The sequence below is a fragment of the Daphnia pulicaria genome, chromosome 7, assembly GCF_021234035.1.
Source record: "Daphnia pulicaria isolate SC F1-1A chromosome 7, SC_F0-13Bv2, whole genome shotgun sequence".
NCBI lineage: Eukaryota > Metazoa > Arthropoda > Branchiopoda > Diplostraca > Daphniidae > Daphnia > Daphnia pulicaria.
The window spans coordinates 3848139-3872054 of NC_060919.1; the positions used below are offsets into that span (position 1 = coordinate 3848139).

A 23916-nucleotide genomic window follows, 5' to 3' on the forward strand; every position below is an offset into this window, starting at 1 on the left:
AAAAAAATGGGTCATATTTCATGCTCAACTGATTTGGACGTGGCTTTTTGTTTTTGTTTCCTTTCACTTTTCAGACGACCCGTTATGTTCCTGTTCTTCTCTGTCTTGGCTATTTTCAGAAAACCCGCCGTTATAACATATACAAAATCCTGGTCTCCGCCCTTTGTCCTATCACCTTCCCTCAGCTCGTTATTAAAAAATTTAATGATGCCATAGTCATCCAGCTTCCGGATGCCTCATCCATTGTTTGTGAGCATCAGAATACTTTAATAATCCCAGCTAATCTTTTCAATTTCAAAGTAAAAACAAAATTCGATCGATAAGAAAAGAATCATTATTTTTTCAGCCCAATGACCAATTAGTCGTCAAATACAAAATAAATTCTACATCACGTTACTTTAGTCGCCCATAAAGTGACGGTGTTTGCGGCCCAAATAGCGCGGGGAAAAGACATCAGGAAACTAAAAATATACAAACTGTATAACAGTCTGCATTGTGTACAGGCAGTGTACGAGAGAGAAAGTGAGAAAAGAAAGAAGAGGGTTATTACCAGCCGTTGAGGTGTGGGCGCTCATATCGCTGCCTTTTTCCATTTTTGAAATATGAATTGTGACAGACAACAGGATGTGCGACTGCGAAGGAGGAAGGCGGATGGAAGAAGAATGCTTTAATGAACTGCTTGGCGAGCGGCGCGGACCGCAGCAGGTCCTGTTGTTGCTCCTTGTGAGCGCATCACGTCAGTAAATAACGCGACTCTTCGCTGTACCTCTTTCGGGTGGTGGCAAACACCCCCGACGCAAACAGAAGCCCATCCATCATAAGTTCGCGCCTCTTTCTCCTTGCTGAGAATCAACAGACTCACGGTAAAACACGAACGAATACGGGCCAATGCGAATGGCAGACAAAAGCTAGCAGCAAACGGATGGCCCAACTAGAATATCTTTGTAAATAAGACGTGACAATCAAAATTGTGTTTCGTAAAAAAAAAACCTTGCAATATTCTAGGTGAACCTGACCGTATTGCCGCTATGATGAATCGATCATTTTTGTCGCCAAAAGTGTCCCCCAATTATCCAAGAAAGGATGTCCCACGAGGAGTTGTTTTTCCCAATGGACCAAGTGCATTAGCAGATCATTCTTCACCACCCAAGTTAAAAAGGGGTTTTAGTTTTCTGACATTTACATTCATCTCTTCCGCTTTTTCTTTGTCCAAAGAAAAGACGGAGGAAAAGAAAGAGTGAGCGCCATTACATCTACACAAGTCAATAGCCACGCACATCGTTAAACTATTGGCTTTTTTTCCCCTTTCCGAAAATACGAACTGGTGTATATCGATGACTTCCGTCCCGACGTCCATACAGTCCTCCATCCAGTATATTTAATACGGGATGTATACACAGACAGACACGGCGGTACGTGTAAGACAAGCGTCACACGACAACGAAAAGGACCAAAAGTGAGAGGGGGAGGATAGTTCCCCTCTTCTTTTTCTATGGTAATGAATTGTTGGTGTCTAATGTGGCGAGAGCTGCTGGTGGTAGTTTTACCAGATGGAAAGCGCTGGTGCGGTGTTGGTGGTGTTATCAATTGTTCGGCTATAAATACTGTACGGTACGGCAGTTTTACCCGGCTGTTGTTGTGGGGGTAAATATGGAAAGGAAAAAGTCAAAGAGACAAGAAGAAGCCGAGAGAAAAGTTGCAATAGAGAAACCGGAACTGAAGGATTGAGAGGCTGTCAAAAGCGATTTGTGGGTGCCCCGACGTTTGTTAAGCGAGATTTTTTGTTTCCACCCCACTCTTTTTTTATTTGAGACTTGCGCTGCTGTTTCCTTCTTTTCTCTCTCGCAGTCAATTGCACAAAAGCTTAAACAAAATGGAAAGGCGCTCTCGCCAACAGCAAAAGCTCCAAACTTCCGCTGATATCTTTTTATTCCCTTTATCCGGCCCTGTTCAATACTTTTATGTGCTGTACTCATAACAGTCCTAAGGTCCATGCATTGAAGCCTAAATACTCTATACGTCTACCACCCGTGAATGGTTTGTTGGTTACTTGTTTATACGTATTAGATTCCTTGTTATTTCTCCAAACGAACGAAAGAACAGAATCAGAAAATAAAGGGAAAAAGATGCGCCGATGCAAGAAAACAAGGTAACATTTTCCTCTTTTAACACGAATAAAATTTTTGCTTCTCTTGCAAAAAAAATTTACAGTAAAAATAAATATAGGACTAATTTTTCATTGTTGGCAAGAGTCAAAAGCAGAGAAGAACGACGACGCTGGTTGCCAGGACCACTTGCCAACTAATGAGGGAATCTTTGTCTCTTGTCTGGCGTGGCGTCCCATTGTACGTTGATGTTGTTTATTAGACCCTATTCACTTCATTCTCCTGTGTGACGGACCAAAAGAAGAAAAGGGCAACGGACAAGAAAGAATCTAATAAAATATAAAAATAACCTCGCATTCTGCTCATTAAATATGCGACCCACCAAGTCTGCAAATGTAGCGAAAATACGACATGGAATTATAAGAAACAGTGGATGATGTTGTGAATTTAGAAATAGTTACTGTTGTATCTCTTTAATGAATGACAAATCATCCACTGTAATTTTCTTATTCCAGTTTTTGTGAACGCCAAAATGTTTTCCCCCGTTAAATTTCTGATCCCTTCCCAGTTATCAGACAACAGTAAACAGAAATTAACTAGTCCAATTAAGAGAATATCAAAGCAAGAATTTCCACATGTTTTAAAGGCTTTCTCTCAAAAACTGGAAGGTTGAATGGCGGCCGTCATCCGGTAGACGGGCGGGACTTGGCCATTCGTGGCTTGTGTTTCAAATGGTGCTTTGAAATACCCTTTACGTTGGCGGACTTTGTTAAGAAGATGCTATAGATTTCAACCCATTGATTTAGACACGCAAGGTTCAATTAGCTGATTTATCATTACATAACGAATAGCACACAGTGTATCATAGACCACCGTTGCAATAATGCTCACAAAGGCGAGAAATGAGACGTTGGTGCGCGCATACAAGTGGGAAAGAAAGAACCGACTGTAAAGTTAGTCGAGCCAAAGTTGATTTGAGGTTGTCGATTCTGCCCATTTCCAGATCAAACCCAACTAGTTTCTGTTGGCTTTGTATACATCACCCCCACTCACCGCGTCTCTGCATAGACGCCAGCCAATAAATGAGGACCGTTTCAATAGCCAAGTCTATACAATCAGAGGAGAACTCGGTGAAGCAGAGTCGAAAACGATGAAAAAGTCTGTTGGCTCGTGTACAGTCAGCGCGAGCCCTTCTGTATCTTTTCCCCATGGCAATAAGTTGGTGGCTCTTGGCCTTTCAAAAGGAGAGAGAAACAGAGACACGGCACGAGTGATGTACACTAGAAACAAGTCAAGAAGTCTTGTATAAACCAATGTAAGTAGCTTGCATAGCGTTAACAAGAGAGTTATTGAGAGAGACACTGACGCAGGGGGAAGAGGGGGAGGATCCGAATGAGGTGAATTGAGCGCGCGGAATCGTTCGAGCTAATTACATCGACCACTTTCAACTAATTAGCCGCAGACCGCATGCACAGAGGAACCTCAACTGCGATGGGAAAATAAGAATGTGCCGTTTTTTCCCAACTCTTTTATCTATAGACTAGGTAGTTAATAGTACAAACTTCACCGAAGAAGCACGAGGGGAGAATGTCAGATTGAAGCGCACAGTATAGGAGGGAATCAGTTGAGTGAAAGAAAACTGGAACTGAATATTTTTACAGTCTAGGTGTGGCATTTGATCGAATTCAAATTTTGCTACAAGAGTTCGTAGATGATTACCATCTGCGGGATGGTTTCATTCTACACGATTCTTCTTCATTCCTTCCAAAAGACATGAAGGAAAATTTCAAAAGATTTTGATTCCGGTCTGAATAATTAATCCAACAAAATAAAAGTAGACAAATATTTCTCTGAGCTATTTTAAAAAGATGAAACAACGGTGAATGAGCACAAAAGCAAGTAGCCGCTCTGTACTGATTTACTGATGTTTGTACTACACGACAATTCCAAAAAAGAATAATGATGAGAAAGATAAAAGAGAAGAAACGGGTATCCGTATCGTAAAGAGCTTTGTGGTCTACCGCTCGTAGTGTAATTGTACTGTACGGTATAGAGTAGACAACTAATTATTAAGCGAAATCATCCCCTTGAAAATGATAAAAGCTTCATCGGCGTGTGTGCATCCTCATCATGTGCCAGCGCCGGGCGGCGACCGCGGCCGCTCGCTGCCAAACACAAGGGATCGGCGGTCCCTTCATCTTACCCCCTATCGCATTTTCCTTGTTGTTTCTTTTGAGCGGACTTTGATCTACTGTATACTCAACTGAAACAACTATTCATTGTAAATACATTTACCCTGCTTTATCTTCATCTCGTTACCAAGAGAAAAAGCTTGTTTCAGTTCAGACCAAATTGGGCATTTTCCCTAATAAACAGAAGAATTGCCTGCAATAGTAACCCCTTTTAAAATCTATCCCTCAATTTGACGATTGATGATCTCAATCACAAGTCCGATGACAATTTCAAACCTCAAAACAAAGCCAAAATGGTAAATACAAATGTGGTGGTGACTTACCTTATCGGTGTAATCGCTGCTGCTGCTTCCGCTACGCTGGGCGATCATCTGCTCGCGTATTTTCTGGAGTTCAGCAATTTTTTCGTTGAGGATGCGCTCCTTTTCCGTCAAAGATTCGCCGCCCAGCGCATCCAATAGCGACCCGGCATCTGACGCATGACTGCCAGCGCCACCACTGCTGCTCCCGCTCCCGTGGCTGCCAATGTCGGCCGACGAGCGATTGGTACCGCCAGAACCGACGTGATGCGAATGACCTGACCTGCTGGCAATGGGATGCAACAAGATAGAAATCAACGTCATTCAATGCGGATCGAGCGGGGTGGGGAGAAGCGGAATTGTGTTCTATTATGCGCATCCGCATATGTTCCGGCGGCAGCAGAGATATTCTCTTTCCCTCGAATGAGCTCTCAGTTGTAGCACATCAACAGACTCCTATACCCTTGCCTCTGTGAATATGAATGCATCGTTTTGTGCGCTCCTAATCTTACAAGTTGAGTCATTCAAAACCATCGTCGCTCACTGATGTCTTGCAAATAGAAATGTGGGGCTACGGGCAATGTATATCAATCTATAGGCAGTCTGCTGGATCTCTTGTATGTGTATAGTTCTGTGAAGTTTATGTAGTGCCATATAATCCACACTACACTGTCTGTTTTTGGTTCCTGCCGGTTGGAGTGCAGGGCTCGCTATTATTATTTGGATGAAACGCTCAAATCTTTTGTGGAGTTGCTGTTCCCACTGTTCAACCGCTCTGGGAGAGTTCTGACATTTCAATAGATTTGTACGGAATCAATTGACGGTGGCCGTACGTATATATTGGGAAACTTACGTGGGTGGGTCTAGGAAGATAAGATTGGGATACGGACCTGTCTTTAATGGTGAATGGATCCATCTCTTCGTCGGGCGAATGGCTAATGTGCATCTTGGAGGATAATTTCTTTAGAACGTCGTCCATGGAGCGTTTGCCAGGCTGTTGCTGATTATTCTGCTGCTGTTGTTGTTGTTGTTGCGGACGTTGCTGCTGGCTGTTACCTGCTGAACGCTCACCGAAGAAGAAGTTGAGTTCACCCAATGGGTTCATTTTCTCGAGTTCGAGGTTGCCGTAACCACTGCCGCCACCGTTGTGGCTGGATGTGTCTGATAATTGGCTGTGATGAAGATTTTCGTTCATGTTACCCGTCGCTTTGATCATCGATGAAAGCAATTCGACCTGCAACGAGAAGATGAAATAAACAGTAGAATTAATAATCAAATTAATTACAACACTACTCGAACTGACGGATTTTATAAAAATTCCATACCACCAAAAATGTAGTAGAGAATTAAATTTCAGAGATTTAAGACGACAAGGAAACTCAAAACAATACAAGTTACAACGGATGTTTCAAATGGGTTTCATTATCTGCCAACCCGTCAAGAAACAACTAAAACCAACAGCCAACCCCAGCAAGAGTTGGATAGATAAAAAGAACAGCTGAACCTATCAAAGCTTTGTAGACTATCAACCACAGCAGCCAATAAAAGACAAAGAGGGGTGTCTCGGACGACTGAAAAGAAAATAACATTGCCGGAGAGAAGGAAGTCAATCCCTAAACAGTACAACAGCGACAACAGCTAAACAACCGCTCCAAAGGGGAGTAAAAGTTTCTGTATATTCCAACGGAGGAAGATGAGACTGGGCTAACGCGAAAGTCGACTGTTCTTGTGTTAGTTGCACCATCTGATCATCTTTGACTCGTGGTCGTGTACAAACAATCGGGCTTTAGCAAACACTGCTCGACGTCAATGTTCTCCCTCTTTTTGTTTGGCTGAACCAAAAGAGGAGAGACACTAAAACGGCAGATACAAATATATACGTGGAGAGGAACAGCAGCAGCCATCGAAGAGAAAAAGAGGTTTTCAGAGTGAAATCAGCTGTCTCGGCCCATGTGTCTTGTGCGAAAGAATAAATGATCTTTCTGCTTTCTAGCCTCGTCAGAGTCTCTCTGCTGGCAGCAGTTAGAGCCATACACAGTATTAGTCTGCTGCATATGCCTCCAAAACCGAGCGACTGCTGACGGGAACAATGCCCATTTGTCATGCGCCCACGTCGCGTACACAACAGCCGGTAAAATGACTGAACTCAATTAATCAACCCAACGTTTTTCTTTTCATTTTTGTTATGCGTGTCAGACTCGAAATTTTAACCAAGTTTTGTCTGCTTCTTATAAATATTAAACAGGGTTCCCACTTGGTAGACAACAAATTTATAATAAGGAAACCGTACCTGCTACTGTGACTGAACTTGATTGGAAGATGTTTGAAACCGAAGCTTGAATTATTTTCTGGGCCAAGGTCTTCAAGTGTTTGTTTTTGTGATTTTGCATGAAGTGCATCTTTTCTCCATGCCACTCAAGAAAAATGTTGGTGGTTTACACCACCGACACTTGCAAAATTGGTTCTCGCCTTCCACTTGGTTCCACTCACTAAAATCTGCCAGGTAGAGCTCATTTTGCCAATCTACATTAAAATATGTAGATTTGCCACAACTTTCTCTGTTCTTCTTTTGTTTGCGAGACATCTTTCTCTGCATGCTTGTCCGTGTTGAACTATCTTAAGTGAATTTAACTGAAACAATAAACTTAACTAACACTGCAATCAAGTGCGTCTTCAACACAGAAACAATACCGATTCGTAGTCTGCTGCAAGGATTGTCATTGCTCCTTCCCTCCAAAAACGTAAGGATGTTGCCATGTTGCGAATAAATTACGATTGAAAACTGCTAGGAAAATTTCGAATTTTCGATTTTCCAAGAGTTTTCAAAAAAAAAGGTGAAGAAAAGAACTGAAAGACCGTTTTTTAAATCAAAGACTTTACAAAGAATTGATTACTGGTGGCAACCCTGATTAAAGTATTCGTGTTTTAATTTACTCAAGGAATTTTCATATTGTGCGCGGGTATTTTTGACGCAACTCAGTTTTTGCTGTCAAAAGTTCGCCACAAAACGGGAAAAGAACAAGGAAGAGATGAGAGAATATGACGTCGAAGGTATGAAGAAGAAATGATGGGGGAGAGCGTGTGGCGTGTCTGCGTGTGACAGGCCTCGGCGTTTCCTTTCCGTCATCTTTTTGTTTCTGTTCGGCTGCCGGTTTGTCTAATATTTCTCATGGACTCTTATTATTTGCCTTGTCTATTCTCTTCTCGCTTCCCTTCTCTTCAAAAAATAATGAGGCTCACTGACAACTACACGGTGCTTGCTCGCATAACACTGTGCTGCTGCAATCTATATTTAGCTGACGTGGTATTAGATTGCGCTTATTGCCCTGCCGGTGAATAACTCTCGGCTGGGCACCGCGAAAGCCGAGCGCGTATGCAAAGGGACTTGCATCTCCATCACTGCAAAGGAGAAATCTTTTTAGAGAGTATGAATTCATGCCATTATATATGCACGACACTCTAGCCTCGAGCACATGTAGTCGTATTATAACACTTTGTGTGTGTGTGTAATACTCTCGAACCAACACGCAAAAGTTTTACACGAAAGTTTATCAGTCGGTCCAAAATAAAAGACGGGATAGAATAAGTATGTGGAGCTTTGAACGGGCTCAATGAAAGACACTGTTTTAATAGAAATCGGTGGACAGAACAAGAAGTTGCGAGATTGAGTCGATGTTGCACGATTGTAAGTTCAATCGGAAATAGAAAAGCAAAGAAGCAGCAGAAGCGCTCAACTTTCGGTGAGTTCATTCAACTGCGCTGGATCTATTCAGCGCATTAAACATTAAACGTCCCTTTTGATGCTTTTCATCGACATTAACGAAGAACCACGACTATACCACCATCAGCTAACCTAAAAATAAAATAATTGCGGCAGCAGCGGAGGTTTTGTAAATTATTGGAGCGAACAGCATATACAATATGACGTCGAATGAACAGAGTGATGGATTTTGTCTCTTTTACTTTGGTTTTTCTGTTATTGCTGCTTAAATAATGAGACCGCACAAGCTCGTCTTTATTACGATTTTCTCTCTGGTCCTCGCGGGATTCTTAATCATCGGGACTCGTTGATTGCTGCTGCCGCGCCAGGGACGGAGTTTGCAGTCGAGGCGACGAAAGAAAAGAAAGAGTCGGTCGAGTAATAGCAAAAATGTACGTACTACCCTATGTGTGGCAATGCGCAAAACAGGAGAGGGGGATTATGAGGCAGCAAAAGCAAAACAAAGCCGTTCATCATAAAAAAAGGCGACCATCATCCAACAGGAGGAGGAGAGAAAAGGGGAAAAAGCGAACGGGCGGCGGCGGCTCTTTCATCGAGTGACGGCAAACTCGTTAGCCGCTTGTCAAGACGAAACGCCAACAGCCAAAGAGAAGAGAGGCGGAAGAGACTTGTTTTCGCAGGATGACGTGACCGCATCTCGAAACTATATGCTGGAAACGTCTCCTCCGTTGTGTGTCTGTTCAGAAATATACCCGGCAGGAGCAGCACAACAAGAGAACTGGATGCTTCCTTCCAGCAGGCCGGAATTCTCCTCCTTCTCATTGCCCAGCGGGGTTTCTTCTGCGGCTGAAAACAGGATGAAGACCTCCGCTTTTCTTTTCACTTCTATCGTTTCGCTGTGCCATATAGTCTCGTATAGTTTTCAATCTATACAATGTATAGTGCTGATGCGAGTGCAGCCTTTCTTCTTTATCGGCACAGCGGATCATTTCTGCTTCTGCGCCCCACGTTTTTGTGTCTTTTCAAATGGGAACTCTTTTCATCAGTCATCGGAAAATATGTTGACCGTAACGATACGCCGACAGAGAAAACAAACTGCATAGGCTTACCACCAGTGTCTGTTATGTACATGATTGACAGAAATAGATTATTAATCCGATGACAAGAGAACGCTTTCGCCTACACTTGGGAAAAGATAATCAGTCGGTTTCTCCTGATGATTCTTAACTAAACTACATAATAAAAAAACCTTCTGAATCCTTTCCCTTTTTCGTCCATTTTGATCGTTCGGCGCTGTTGTTCGTTCACTTGTTTACGTACTCCACAACATTAGACGAGTCTGCTTAACAAATAAAAGTATCCGAGACAGTTTGAAAGTCTGCACTTGTCAATCTAAAAAGCCACGGAATAAAAGTTGCGGTCAAAACAACGTACGCCATTGCTATTGTCCAACGCATCTGTCAAATTTGGGTTTTTGTGTCGTATTTCTCTTCGTTCGTACAATATCCTGCGCTCACACACGACACACCATGCAACTGCCTTCCGATTCTCCATAACATTATAAAATACAGCTCATGTTTACGTTTTATTCTTTTCTTCCTTTCTCCTTTCGTTCGTAATCTAAACAGAATGAAACCCCACAGACATCTCGTCCAAGGTTCTTTTTCCTATGCATTCACTTGGCGGCTGCGTGATTGAATAGTATCACATTATCACACAGAAATAAACAACAGTATTCCATACAATCTATCGCAAGAAGTTGATTCTTGAGACCCCCAGCAGCACTATGTCTCTGCTAATTGTGAGGGCACAATGTATAGCCGGGTCATCAACATCTTCTTCCGTTTCTTTTCAAAATATTCGACTTGTGGGAGAATCAAAGCGAGCGCTGTGGGGTGGAGAAAAAAAAATAGAAAAATAAAATGTTTCTGATATTTCCAGATGAAAAGGCGGCGATAAAGGAAAGACTTAAGGGAAATCGACAAGAGAAAAGAGAAAGTTTAGAACGCACGCCCAGTATACGTCGCCCCCACTGATAGGAAGCAGCACGCTGCACGCTCGATTGGTCGATTCCTGGCTGTCAATAATATAGCCGTCATTGGAAGAGGCTTTGGCTGGACTTGGTTTCTAAACGTCTTACGTCCTAAATGCAACTACAATCTAAAAAGACAACACTCCAGCAAAAATTAACAACCAAATACTATACAATTAAATCAAAATTGCTCTTTTATTTTCTCTAACTCTCTTGTAAAGGTAGCTTGATGAATTTTGAAAAATAGCCTGATTGAAAATGAACCCTCCTCTCCCCCCACCCTTCACGGACAAGTTGTTCGTTGCTTTAATGGAGGGGTTTTATTGTCGGACTCGGCTTTATTGCAAATGCCAATATCTACAGTTCCAATACGCTATAATGTACAGTGGGATGTGCTGGGTGTCGAGTTTCGTTTGCGGCTTTTCTTTCGTTTGTCATCGAGTTTTGTTGCGGTCTCGTTTTCCCTGTTCCTATTTCCACAATATTTCCGACATGAATAGACCGGAGAAAACAAGACGCTCGCTCAGTATATTATATCTACTAGAATAAACTAGAAGAATTGGGGCCATATAGCAAAGCCGATTAATTGAAGGGAAGAAATAGATCAGCAATCTCTACGATAAGAAATCTCCTTCTTTATTCTCATCACTGGCCCTACGTCTAATACTGGGGAGTAGGCAGATCTTTAGACACTCTATGTGATGAGTATCAACGCAATGTTAAGTACCGGCAATGCGATTGGCGGGCTGTAAGGGGAAATATTGTTTCTATATAAGTGATTGATATCAAACAAAAACTATACACCAACTGATCGCTGACACTGCAACAAGGTAAACCGATTTGGACGAAAGAAGTCGTCGATTGCCCAGCTGCTATATCCGCTGGACATTGCGTACAAATATATACCGTAATCTCCTCTTGCAATACACTTTTGTGCGCACTTGTGTATTGTATTGAACGCTTTCTCTATATGAATAAATTCGAAAGATTTAGTTTAACGCGGTTTCACATTTCTGGTCTATTGTCGGTGGGGTATACGGTACTAGACAACAAATGCTCGATTTTGTATCCAAATAAAGATATCTGGACTAGAGTGAATTTTCGTAGGAAAAAGTTGGAGTTGTTCAAATTCCCTTTTTAAAACCGCAAACCCTCCACAAACAAACAAACAAAGCGAAAACAGCGATGAATCCATTTCTATCCTCCCTCATTCTTTTGGACGGTGACCATGGCCTGAAGTAAAAAGGTAATGTGAGCGCCATACGTTCTGAATGCGCCATTGAAAAACGATACTGCTGGCATTCTTTCGGCGTCGTCGAGATTAAATAGCCGCCGTCGATCGTTGTCGGTAATCCATCCAATGAACGAAAATTTTGAAAAATGAAAAAGATTGACGGAAATATCCGAAATATCAGCTTTGAAAAAATTAATAAATAAATCAGCAAACGGCACAAAAAAAAGGTTTGAATTCCGATCGAGAGCGGGTGGTATGGCGATATTATGCCATTGCTGTTTTTGATCGCGTTCAAGTACTTGATGAGATAACTCAAGAAGAATATCTTAGTTGTTTCTTTTGACTTCTTAAAAAATTAATTCTTTCTGGCCGTTTCTGTGCAATTTTACAGAACCGATCAGAAAGAAAAACAAATAAAAAGGAACGAAGAATCCATAAACAACGCAATAGTCAATTCAAATTGCCATGGACGAGAGAGAAGATTCCAGAACAGACCCCGGCAATCCCTTCAAAGCAGCGCTATAGACACGAGCGATTGTGTCCGTAACTCTTATCATCAGGGACGGGCATCTTTCCTCTTTATGAATAAGAGCCGCCGTGATGGCGTTCACAAACGAATTCTATTGGTGGAAAGCGACGAGAGAATGGCCAACCCAACCGAAAAAAAGAAACTTATCTGTTTCTTCTGATTTCTTGGAAGGGATGGCGAATGGCAACAACAAAATAGAAATAATAAAATAAAAAAATAAAAAAATGGAAAAATAAATCGTTGTGAAATGTTTTTCAAAGAGGAATAGAGCGAGGAGAATCTCCGGATGGGAGCCACGAGGAACAGCCGAGACAGCACTCGAGTTGTGGGCTATAGTGATGAAAGCCATCGCTTTTTTATTATTATTTTATTTTTTGTTCCTCCTCTTTCTGTTCGTCTTTATTATACACGGACTCGAGTACAAGGATGATGCAGCCGGGGCAAGAATATAAGGACATGCGTGCCAACAAATCACCAAAGACAAGGTCTTGACCTTATGGCCCTTTTGGTTTCATCCAGGGCGACTACACTCCCCAATCTCTCCAGTCGGATTCGCCATCGTCATTTTCATCGATTCCTTTATGCCACCCCCGAACATTATTCAGTGCGTTCTACAATATTCATGTCGATAATAATGCCAATGGATGGGTTGGCTGCAACTTGAGTTTATCATCCGGAACGAATTCCGTACAAAATTTAAAAAATGTTCGAGCAAGAAAAGAATTCTAAAATGTAGAGTTCATTGTCTGTGGTAATTATTGAACTGCTATCGAATAATCTAGACCGTGTACAATGTAGGCTATAGAGAAAGTCAAGACAAAGAGAACATGGGGACGGAGTGAATAAGGCAGTGCTGATAGGATTACACAGCATGGGAAGAGATTGCGAGGGATCAGATTGTGTGTCCACACAACACGTAAAAAACTAAAAAAAAGGGGAGAAGAATGGCTGAAAAATTCAAGAGTCACAGTCTCGGGTGACTGCGAACGTGTTCGCAGTTGAGCGACGTGTTGACGGTTTTATGGTCAAGTGAACAGCAGGGCCTTATCGATTGAACTATATGTTTTGTCTTTCCTTTGGGTTTGTCTGTTTCGAGTGTTGGTTATTTTTATTCAGCTGTGTGCTGTTGCAGAGGGTTGAAACAAACGTCAGCAATAGACTTTTGTGAGAATGGCGCAAACTCGAATGAAAAACAATGGACGAGTCTCAAAGGACTTTGGTTACTCGAAAAAAAAGGGTCGATTGGGTGTGATGCTGGGCAAAAATGATTGGACTCTGTGTAAGATTTCAGCGACCTTATATAACCCTGCCTGAATAAGGAGACGTTTATTCTCGTTGGCCATTGAGGCACTGACAGACCCTTCCTTTTTTAGTTTGAACGTCATCCCCGAGTCGAGAGAAAAGAAATGTTTCCGTCCAGCAGTCTATAATGCGAAGAAAATACTGTCGACTGAATATCAACTTATTGGCTTTTCTGTGTGTGTTTGGCTCTGGGCTTTTGTGTTGGACGTTCATATTGGAACTGTCATCAGCAAGTAGCTTGTTCCCTTGTCGCCTCTCACTCACTCGCTCGTTCCTTTCTCCATATAGTCCGTACAACTGCGGTGGCAAGGCTAATGATGGCACAGCAGTTGGTATTCCCTTTCCAATTGGCCCTTCACTTTCAACTTTTCAAGTCTCCCAACTGATTTGCCACAATATTGTTGCCGACGACAGAACTTTCCTTTCTCTTTCTCTCGTCACTTGCGACCGACCACAATCACGCTCACGTCTAGCTGACCCAACTGCGCCCTAATACACGTCCGAACTTGCACATGCCTTGTTTTTGTGAAATTTTTGGCAATGGAAAACAAAAGTTTGAATTAACGATTTTAATCAAAATCTCATTCTTTCGAAAAGGCTTCAATTTTTAGCTGCCGCATCAGCTGTCGAGGGTCTCATTCAATGTGAGCAGGCACTAGCTCAAAAAAGATGAATAAACATTTTTTAAAAATTTCATTAAGGCAAACCGTTACTAATTTCGTCGAGTCAAATCCAGGCGAGAATCAGTGACAATAGAGGAACGACAAAATTTTGAATGACAATAGTCGATCGAGCGATTGGATATATAGAGAGACGGGCAAATCGTCACATGCATGGGAAATGGCTGCCAGTCGCATCAATTGTGTGTCGCACACAAGTCAAGTGAAGTCGAGACTAAAGAAATTTCAATAAAAAGGGCTATCGTGGCTTTTTAGATACGGCGAATACACAAAGTAGACGGGGGGTTAAAATCTGAGGAAAAAAAATTCTTGTGTGTGTCGTCATCGGTCGACGCTTGGGCTACACAATACCCCCGTGTTGAATCTTTGGTATTATACAGGGGAAGGTATTGTGTGTCGAATTTCCTTGGGTTGCCGAGTGCTTCTTCTTTTTTTGTATGCCCAGTGCCTCTACTTGTGACGCTGTTGGGCGTCATAAATGTCAACGTGCCCGTGACTCCCCATGATCGATCCATTATTATTAGGTTCCATGCTGGGTGGTGTCGGCAGACGGGGGGGGGGGGGAATGAGGGGGACGATTATGATCGCATCGCGGCTACAATAGCTCCATCGTGTGAGTGTGTTTTTTCTAACCTACTTCAATACTTAACGTTTAAATACCAGGGAGAGAAAAGACATTTTTTAAAATTTTAGGGTTGAAATAAAAAAAATTCCATTGGCAGCACTTGAATCAAAATGAATCAAACCCCTTTTTCCCTTGATTCACCCCTTCTAGCCTTCCCTCTTTTCTATTGTAAACATTTTGAAGTGCGTCTAAAGATTTACATCAGGTTTTACAGTTTAACTATTTCAATTTTTTGGGCTCTTGCGAAATCTTTTCTGTTTAGTATTTCCCATAATTATCTTTCCCATTGTAACTTTTTGGCTACGCAATTTTCTCAGTGGCCTAGGATGAAAATAGCGGAAAATAGGAAAAGGGGTAAAATGGAAAGGAGGGTTGGCGTTCTCGTATTTCGTTTGGCGCGCAAATCAAGAAATCATCGCCACTGGCGCGAAACGCAATCCCGCCCAAAATATTAACCCCAAAAGTCTAAAACAGACGAACAAGGAAACGGGGGAGAAAAACAAAAGGCAAATAAAAGTTTCGAATGTCAACATGTAGTCGAATAAGCGTTTCGTCGACCTCCTGTTTTAGTGGCCAGAAGCCAATGATGAATGTATCCCTTTCAATGGGCCTCTCTCACTTGAAAACAAAGTGAAACATAGGCCCTTTTTAAGAAAAGGCGTGAGAACTCTCTCAAATTGTTAAAAAAACCCTAACTCGCCAGCTTGACATTCTCACCAACTGTTGGTGAAAACAACGTCGTCTTATGTAATAGAAAATCAAAATTCACTTACCAAATGTGACGGATGATGAGAAATGGCCCCAGAATTTCAACTGATGACTCTAGATGATGGGCGAATCAGTTTCTCCTCAATTCAACTGAACTCAAAGTCAAATTGAAAACGTTTGGCACTTGGAAAGTGACGATGAAAAATATGGCGCGTTGCAATGTCCAACACTTTCAGCAGATGAATGAAGAAACGCCCGACAGTTTCGTTGTCGGTTTTCTTATTGTTGTTCAGTTTTCTTTTAGCAACAGGTGCAAGTGAACGGCTGGTGGAATTGGTAGGTTGGGTGTCGGCACCATAGAAGTCCAGGTAACGCGTTCGAGTTGTTCAATTCATGGAATCGCTCACGTGGTCGACACAGACCTGGGCGCAAACAGCCGAAAACGTGGCACGGCGTGTGTCGGGAGGGAACAAAGAAGTTGAGCAACAGTAAAGTGACAAGTGTTCCCGTACACATTCGCACAGCACGAACGACAGGGCGTAGAACGACACTCACGAAATATGGGAAACGTTGACAATATCGTGCATAAGGTGAGACGAAAATGCAGTTGAAATTGTTGAGAGAAGTTGTGGTGGAACCGACCTGCACAGTCGGAGGGCTGAATCCCAACTAAAAAGTAAAAACGCAGAACCGGGCGGGACAACGAAAGGAGATGGTCTTATCCCTCCCTCCTTTTCTCTTCCCCCCTTTCGAAAGAGACTCGAATAAGCTCCTCCTCCTTCCCCTCCTTCCCGCTCAAATCGTTTCTTGGCTCTTGTTATGATCCGATTGTTTTTAAATTTTCCTCCAACTCCGTCAAAGTTAACAAGAGTTAACACACGATAATTTTAAGAAACTATGGGAAGATATTTAACGGACGAAACAGTGTACAGGATGATTAATGAACGTGCGGAATGACTTAAAGATCAAGAGATTAAGACAATAATGCGTCGCCTGGCAAAGAAAAGACTTTCCAACCTAAAATACGATTACAACATCTGTTGGTTTTCTTTCCCCCTATATTGTCGCCGTGTTACTTATTAAAACTTTACATTTCTTCCCGTTCCTGATTACCTTGAAATTTTAGGTAAAGTCGGTAAAGTTCACGAGGAACTGTTTTTGTTTCGCTATTATTCTCTATTATCTCACGAATGCAAAGTCATGCAGTCGCCTATAGCTGTAGCCATTGATTTGGTCTCTCAGTTGATTTTTACTCCACGTTATTATTCAATCAAAACTCTTTCCCGGTTATTTCTTTACTTTTTCACTTTGTCTATTCATGTCGAATGGAATTAAAAGTCAGGAAAAATAATAAAATTCTTATTTAGTGCAAGACAATTTCGAATGTTGCAGTTAAAAAAGATTTGATTCGATTGTCTAGCTGGGAAACTATATGGGAGAAGCGCGCACGTCTACAAGACGCACCTCTTTTGGGTTCTATTCTTGTCGTGCCATTTGTTCCAGCCCAAAGTGTGGCGGAGGGTTGGAGGAGCGTGAGTGGCGGGATGGGTCTTGTGTGTCACGGCGCAGCCACACAATGGCTCGACCAAAGAATGGGCAGGAGAAGGTGGGTGGGAGGGAAAACGGGAACCTATTGTTGTGCTGTGCCGAGCAACCAACTTCTTGGCTGCTGCTGTGCTGGCCCATTGTTAATGCCCGGCTGGCCAATCGTCTGGGTCGCCTCCTCCGCGCATGCTCCTCCTTCTTCCTCCTCTTTTACACATTTCCTTTTATTCCTCCCCCCCCCCATTCTCTCTTATACTCCGCCATCATCTCAGCTTTTCAATGTGCCCGCCGCGATTATTATGTTGTAAATTGGTGCGTGTTCGTCGACATCTTTTTATTATTTTTATGATTCGTAAAACTCATCTGGCGAAACCAATTATCAAAAAGAGGAGGAGCAGACGACTTTGATCGACCGTGTTGATTCCGTCTCCGCTTTCGTGCGGCTGCGGCGGAAGAACAAGGGCGACGCGCTCGGCTCCGTTCGTTCGCCGCTAGGCAACAACTGACAACGAATTTTCCAGAGCGCATCATGCAGACATCGCAAATCTATGGTGAAGGCATTCGCAATAAATGTTGTGTAATCGATTGAATAAAACGGAGGGGAGAAAGAATCAGATCCCCATTCATATCAATATGGATCCAGCCATCAAAAAGATCAAGAGAGACGCTTTGCTGATTCGCAGAATAAATTTGACACACATTTCCTTTTTGGAACACATCAACTGATGCAGGTTGGATCCCGTGCTGAGTTGCCGAGAAAACCTCGGCCTATATTCCGGTTGCTTATTGAACCACTTGTTTCCTCTCCTTATTTCTTATTTGTTGCATCTTTCTGATCACTTTTCACAGTACAAGAAACAGAGGAGTGGGCGTGATTCAAATTGAAAGGACACAACGTTCAATTGAAAACAGGAGCACCGAATTAACTGCGTCTATACTCAATTATTGACATTCAAGGAAGTTGGTTGGCAATTCAGTCTGCACGTTATTGTGTGCACTGCACTGTGCACAACTCGAAATAGGATCTGCTGCAGCCCATTTATTGATCCTGTTGGTTTGTCTGATGTAAAGAAGGGCAGCAATACAACCCAAAAATGTTTTGGGGAGTTTTGCTTATATTTTCTTTGGCTCTGGTAAAGGCGCGCAAGTTAAATGGAAATTGAGTCCTTTTGTATAATGGAATTGCTGCGATGGTTTGATGATGAAACTATCACGGGACGAGAGGTCGTTGGTGGTTCTCCTAATGGCAGTGGCTGTTTCAACAGATCATTCTTGGAAATGCCTTTAACGAGGTTCATAATGAGCGGGAAACTGCGATGATGGAAACTGAATTTTCGAAAAATAAAAAATAAAACTTAAAGAATGTTGACATCGTGAACACCACCAACAACAAAGACAACACCCAAACCAGAAAGCGACCACCAAACATAGTACAGCGCAGAGCAGTTCTCTGCTGTGATGTAACTCTGATCTTTTTGGGGCCGTCTAGTCGCGACAATAATAATGGCAACGACACACAGAATGTAGTTCTTCTCCTATGGTTTTCTGTCCTATTTATTTATTTTCTTCTTCTTCTTTTTACGTGTTCTTGTACATAAGACGCCCCTTTTCTTTCTTTCTCATCGAGTGCGGCTCGACTGCGGTGTGATGTCAATGGTCGCTAATGCTCCTAGTCGTTAATCACTAGGAGCTCGACTCTCTTCTATTTCTCCCTCTACTCTCGTCTGGGCTCATGTTAACGCCATGCAGAGGGTTGTCAACCAAAATGTCGCTATACTTTTTCTTTTCTCTTCTTCTTCTTCGGCGCCTCTTCATAGTCACGCGACCATTGGGAACTCGCTCCGCCACCGACTCACACACACGCATCACAAACGCGCAACAAATATAACATCAACAACCGAATTCTTAATGACGAACACAACTAAACAGAAAAATGGAATCTATTATGCAGCAGCTGAAGCAGTTACCAAGGTTTGTGGAACAGTATAATAAAAGGAAGAAGAGTTTTCTTATTGTAGAAATGGCTCGACGTCGATTTGTTTGGTGCAGACAGCGAAAAATGAATCGCAATTGCAGAATATGTTATGTAATCAAATGTAATCAAGGATTTGCAAAGCCTCGCAGCAGAGGGAAAAGATGAGAAAAGGCGAAGGAAATAAATCAAACTGGTTTCGTCTAGTGCTGGGTTGCGGCTCCCGTTCCGTTTGTCCGGATCTAATTGGAAAGCCGTGTCGGTTGCGGGAGAAGTCGGGAGAAGTCGGGTGGGTGGGGAGATCGCCCAGTCGGAAAGCCCAAAAAAAAAAAAAGAAAAATGAAAAAAGAAAATGAGAAAAAACGGCGGGACGAGACAATCTAAAGACGTCAGTCAGCATCAAAGAACATCTGCGTTATATATTGGTCTATACTGCTGCTGATGCTGTGCGTTATTCCGGGACGGGCAGTCCTTTTCTCCATCTCCACGTCGTCGTTTCTTCTCTTTTTCACCAACCGTTTTTTGTGTTTCCACCCGAATCTTTTGCTGCGTTCCTCTTGTTTCGTTCATCATATCGCATTTCTCTTTCTTCAATTTTCTCTTCGTCTTGTCTCTTGTCAGATTTCCTCCAGAAGAAACGCCCAGGTTCTTCTCGCCCACCAATCCCACCGAGAGCCCTGCACCTCAAAAAAGATGTTGTACCTACCACAGCGCACAGAAGATCGCTAATCACGTTCGTATAGCTCATCAGAGCTCCTCTGTCTGCTGCTCAAGACCGGCCCAATTCTTCCTCCCCTCAAGTCTATTGAGGAGTTTGTTGTCAGACGTCGTCGTCGTCGTCGCCTGGCGTTGGGAGAAACGAAATGATAAACCCGTGGGCCGGTCTCTTTTCTCTTCGACTCGAAAAGTAAATGGAGTCGAATAAATGAAAGAAACAAACGCGTTCGGAGAGAAAAAGAAGAAGATGAAGAAAGACGTCAAAATAAAAACGTGAACATCCATCATCGCCGGCGCCTCCTCCTCTATACGCCAGCGGCCAGCACAAATAAACGCGTCTGCCTCGTTCGCTGCTGCTATATACTCCCGTCGTCTTCCCGTTTCTGTTTGGCGTTTTGTTTGTTTCCTCTTTTTCTCTTGACGAATATAAAAGTTGGACGAATACCATCAGACTTTTCCAACAACAACAACAACAGCAATAAGCAACAACGAATTTAAAGATGACGCAGCTCATGGGAGAAAAACCGTTTTGAATTTGATGGATTGTTTTCGGGAAACTGCTATACGATGATCCCAATGAACTCACAGAAATTGAATGCGTAAAAGATGATTGGCTTATAATATAAACAGCATAAAAGCAAAAGATAATCAAATCAGTTCATTAAAAAGGAACGACGGTCTAATTCTGTTGTCGGTTGCGTGCGCGGTGCTGTCACAGTCACGCGGTTCATTTCAACTTGAAATTAATGTGCGCGTCTTCTACACAAGTTGCCTATACAAGATTATTGTAGACTCCAGCCAGGAGCACTGCTGCGGGCGAGTCTCTCTAGCTAAAGATATCAGTGACAGCCGAGTGGAGTCGTGCATTATTCGTTTCATTTCTCCCGTCGTCAGACAGCAGCAAAGGCGGTCTATAGTGGTCTGTCCGCCCAGTGATATTGAACTCATACTTCTTTCCTGCCTTCCTGCCTTCTCCTTGTCTCTTTGGCGTTCTCTCTCTCTCTTAGCTATCGCCCAGGCTCCTTCTTTTCCCTCCTTCCCTCCCCAAGTCGCTCCTGATTCTTGTTGGCGTCTCTCGGTCCGCCTTGCGGTGCGGATGCAGAAGTCGATTTCTGCGGGGGAGAAACAAAATAAGATGGTCGACGGACTCGAAACGAAAAATATCAAAGGGCGACGGATGCGTCCATTGCTGCTGGTGAGAGCCGAGCGTGTTGTCTGCCGTTTCTTGTCTTTTAATTTTTCTTTTCATTTTGAGCTCACGACCGGTGACGTGTGCCCGTTGTGGAGGTACTAGAAGCCCCACTCTCTCCTATATAGGACTTGCCATTAAAAACAGATAGGACCGCCAGCGGGACTCATCACTAACCGGCCCAACGACCCCCTATGCATTCTCACCCCCCCCCCCCCCGAAAAATGAGCATCTCCTTTCAGATGTGGTGGCATCTTCTTCTTTTAACCGCATGAGCATTTGCCACTAGAATTCTCTCCCCACAATTGGATAACCATCGACTCCCTCCTGTTCGGTACAAGGAAACAAACAGACGGCCAATATGTGACGGCAGCACGAGCCATTTGGGCTTCAACGTCGGGTATACCCCATCCAGTTGCAAAGCCACTTAAATTTACATACGGTCGCTGTCCTTTTCTTTGAAAAATAGTAGCCTATGCATGCACAACAACAAATAAACCAAAAAAGACGCACCTCTCCAAGTGTTTTGCTTGGGCCATTCGTCACCTTGACGGATCGTACAAAGGCCATTGGTTTTTCCTAGGGGTGATTGCAAAACACGTTTCGTGTTCCATATTTTTCTTAGATGGACGACCATGTTTTTTATTTTGTTGCTCTTGTTGCTCCTCCACGTCTATTTTGCCTACATGTGAATCCTCGACGGTTCATTATTAACCAGAAAATGTTTTTCTCGGTTGAAAGTTGTTGTCGAATCTCCCCCCCCCCCCCCCTTTCAGGTTGTCCAGACAAACTGTCAGGTAACAATCAACCAGCAGTCGAAATCAAAAGTCATTTGTTCACTCCCGTCTTGTCATATAGATATCGCCATATCGGTTTAGTACCGACTTTAGATTTCTATTTTTTCTTTTGTATACTGTGATGCTGAGGTAGTCCGCATAGTAAGAGTGTAGAGAATTGAAACTTTGATTTGACCTGCCTGTTATTGCTGGAGCGAAACCAACTGCTGGACCAATACACTTGGCATTTCCTACTTCACCACACAGCACGGACCAAAGAGAAATGGATAACGACAACTGACGTTTGATGCGAAGTTTCATCTTTGATGTGCGTCTTATATTGGGGGCGAATGTCGGTATAGTAACGGCGATGATTTTCCTGCAACCTGAATAATATTAGACGCGGAATTCATTTTAAGTTTTCGATCAATGACATTTAAAAATATTGTTGCAGTGTCTAGTACATGTGCGCAATTCGATTCTCTTTTGGAACGCGGAAATGCTAGTCTCCATTGCGCCGAAAGTCGCCGTCGGTTGATGGCAGACAACAGCGAAGAAAGATCCATCATGCCAATATAATGGCGTCATTGTCAGTCCTGTTTGACGTGTATTGGATATTGGCGAACCCACCCGACCTGTCGTGCTGATGGGCGGATCGATTCAATGGGTCATTCATTAAAGATAATCGCTCTTATTTTGCTGGGCACAATAATAAGTGCACAGCATCAAACAGGAACTCTATAACCCTCCGATCCTTTCTCATTTCTTCGCTGTATAACGCACATAAGCGAAATGGATTTCCACAAAGAAATCTCTCTACCTAAATATTTATGAATGAGATTTTTTATCAGGAATAAGAACATCCTAACGAACTGCCAGTATACACGTACAATTATTTTAAATTAAAATTAGCCTCAATCGTCATACTCATGGCTGAAAATTGACATCTTTCATTGCCCGAGTATAAATATTTTAATGTGGCGGGGTATAACAAATACTTTGTTGCTTGGAACACACAACAAAGTAAAAGTTTAAAAAAGATTCAAAATTCACCGACATTAGGACTGCTGCATTTATTACATCCCGCTTTTTGTTATTCCTTTTTCTTTCGCTTCAATGTTCAAGATGCACAAGACGCTCTATTCCTGCATCGTATTCAGAATTCAGATAGTATAGCCTTGTATTGATATTTCTTTTCCCCCCGTAATAGTAGATTCAATTCAACGTCCATGGGTTGTGTATGGATATACAGTCGGCGCTCATCCATATCTCGGTCGCTTGTCTGATGGTGGCATAGACTCGGTGCTGGTGGTCCCACCTACTTCCCTCCGCCATATGTATACGTTGGATGAGGCTATGCCGGCAGCAGCACGCGCATCGGGCAGGGGAGGGGGGGGGGGGCTATCGGGACGACGTAATAGATTGGCCATCCATCAGTCGGCTGCCAAGCTGACTGCCACCGTCTCGATCGCTCTCTTCTCACATTCATCGGATCCCTCTCTCAATCTCGCCCGGTCTATGCCGGCCGGCCTCTCTCCGCTTTTCTCTTTGCCTGTCGCTCGCCGCCGCTGTTCACTCCTCGCGCTCCGCCGTCCATTATGTTACGCGATCCCATTCTCACTCATCCCAGCAGCCAGCAACTCTCCTGTGAACACAGCGGAGCAGAACAGAGGCGAGAGGAGAAAGCGCGTAGGCGCCGCGGACGACAATAATTGCTTCTCGCTGTACAATTCAACACATCGCTCTTTCGTGATGGCAAGGAAACGATCGGGATCGTGACAAACATCGTCGTCCTCAATACTGCCGCAGAAGAAAATAAAAAGTAGGGAATAAGGATAGACTAAGGTAAATACGGCGCGGTATGTCCAGGATAGGACAGAAAGGATTGAATCCGTTACGCTATAGGCGCTTCTCTTTACATCACAAGGAGACGAGCGAGTGATTCGTAATGGTTGACGTATATATAACTCTACTACGACTCTGATGTTGGCGACTGTATATAAATGGCAGACATCAGCTGCGGGATGAAAATGAAAGTGTCGATGGAGCGCTTATAGTTTTCATGTTGTAAATTAGTTGCAGTCTTTTATTAACTCGTCTGTCGTATATCTCCATTCTTAACTCTTTATTTTCTTGTATAAATTTGAAATCAGTAGACTAACGCATAAGCAGCAAATAATTTGTAAAATATTTTGATTTTTGCGCAACTTTTCGGTGATAAGATCAATCGAATAATTATTTATTGGGCATGACAAAACCGAGAAAAACTTTAGACTTTGACATTTCCTCT

General features: G+C 42.9%; 1 protein-coding gene across 4 annotated transcripts in view; it reads right to left on the reverse strand.

Annotated features, from left to right (window-relative positions):
• Positions 1 to 16096, reverse strand: part of LOC124349466 (transcription factor Sox-5-like) — a 31083-nt gene extending 14987 nt beyond the window's left edge. For 2 of the 4 annotated variants that reach the window (XM_046800109.1, XM_046800106.1), the window contains exons 1-3: positions 15493 to 16096; positions 5487 to 5830; positions 4621 to 4882 (exon numbers count right to left, since the gene is read on the reverse strand). In XM_046800109.1, the coding sequence (XP_046656065.1) occupies positions 4621 to 4882; positions 5487 to 5812 (588 nt within the window). In that variant the 5' untranslated portion in view covers positions 5813 to 5830; positions 15493 to 16096. Of the gene's footprint in view, positions 1 to 4620; positions 4883 to 5486; positions 5831 to 6886; positions 7025 to 15492 lie in introns of those variants that run through there. The other 2 variants (XM_046800108.1, XM_046800107.1) reach the window with 2 other exon arrangements.
• Between the last annotated feature and the right edge of the window lie 7820 nt (positions 16097 to 23916).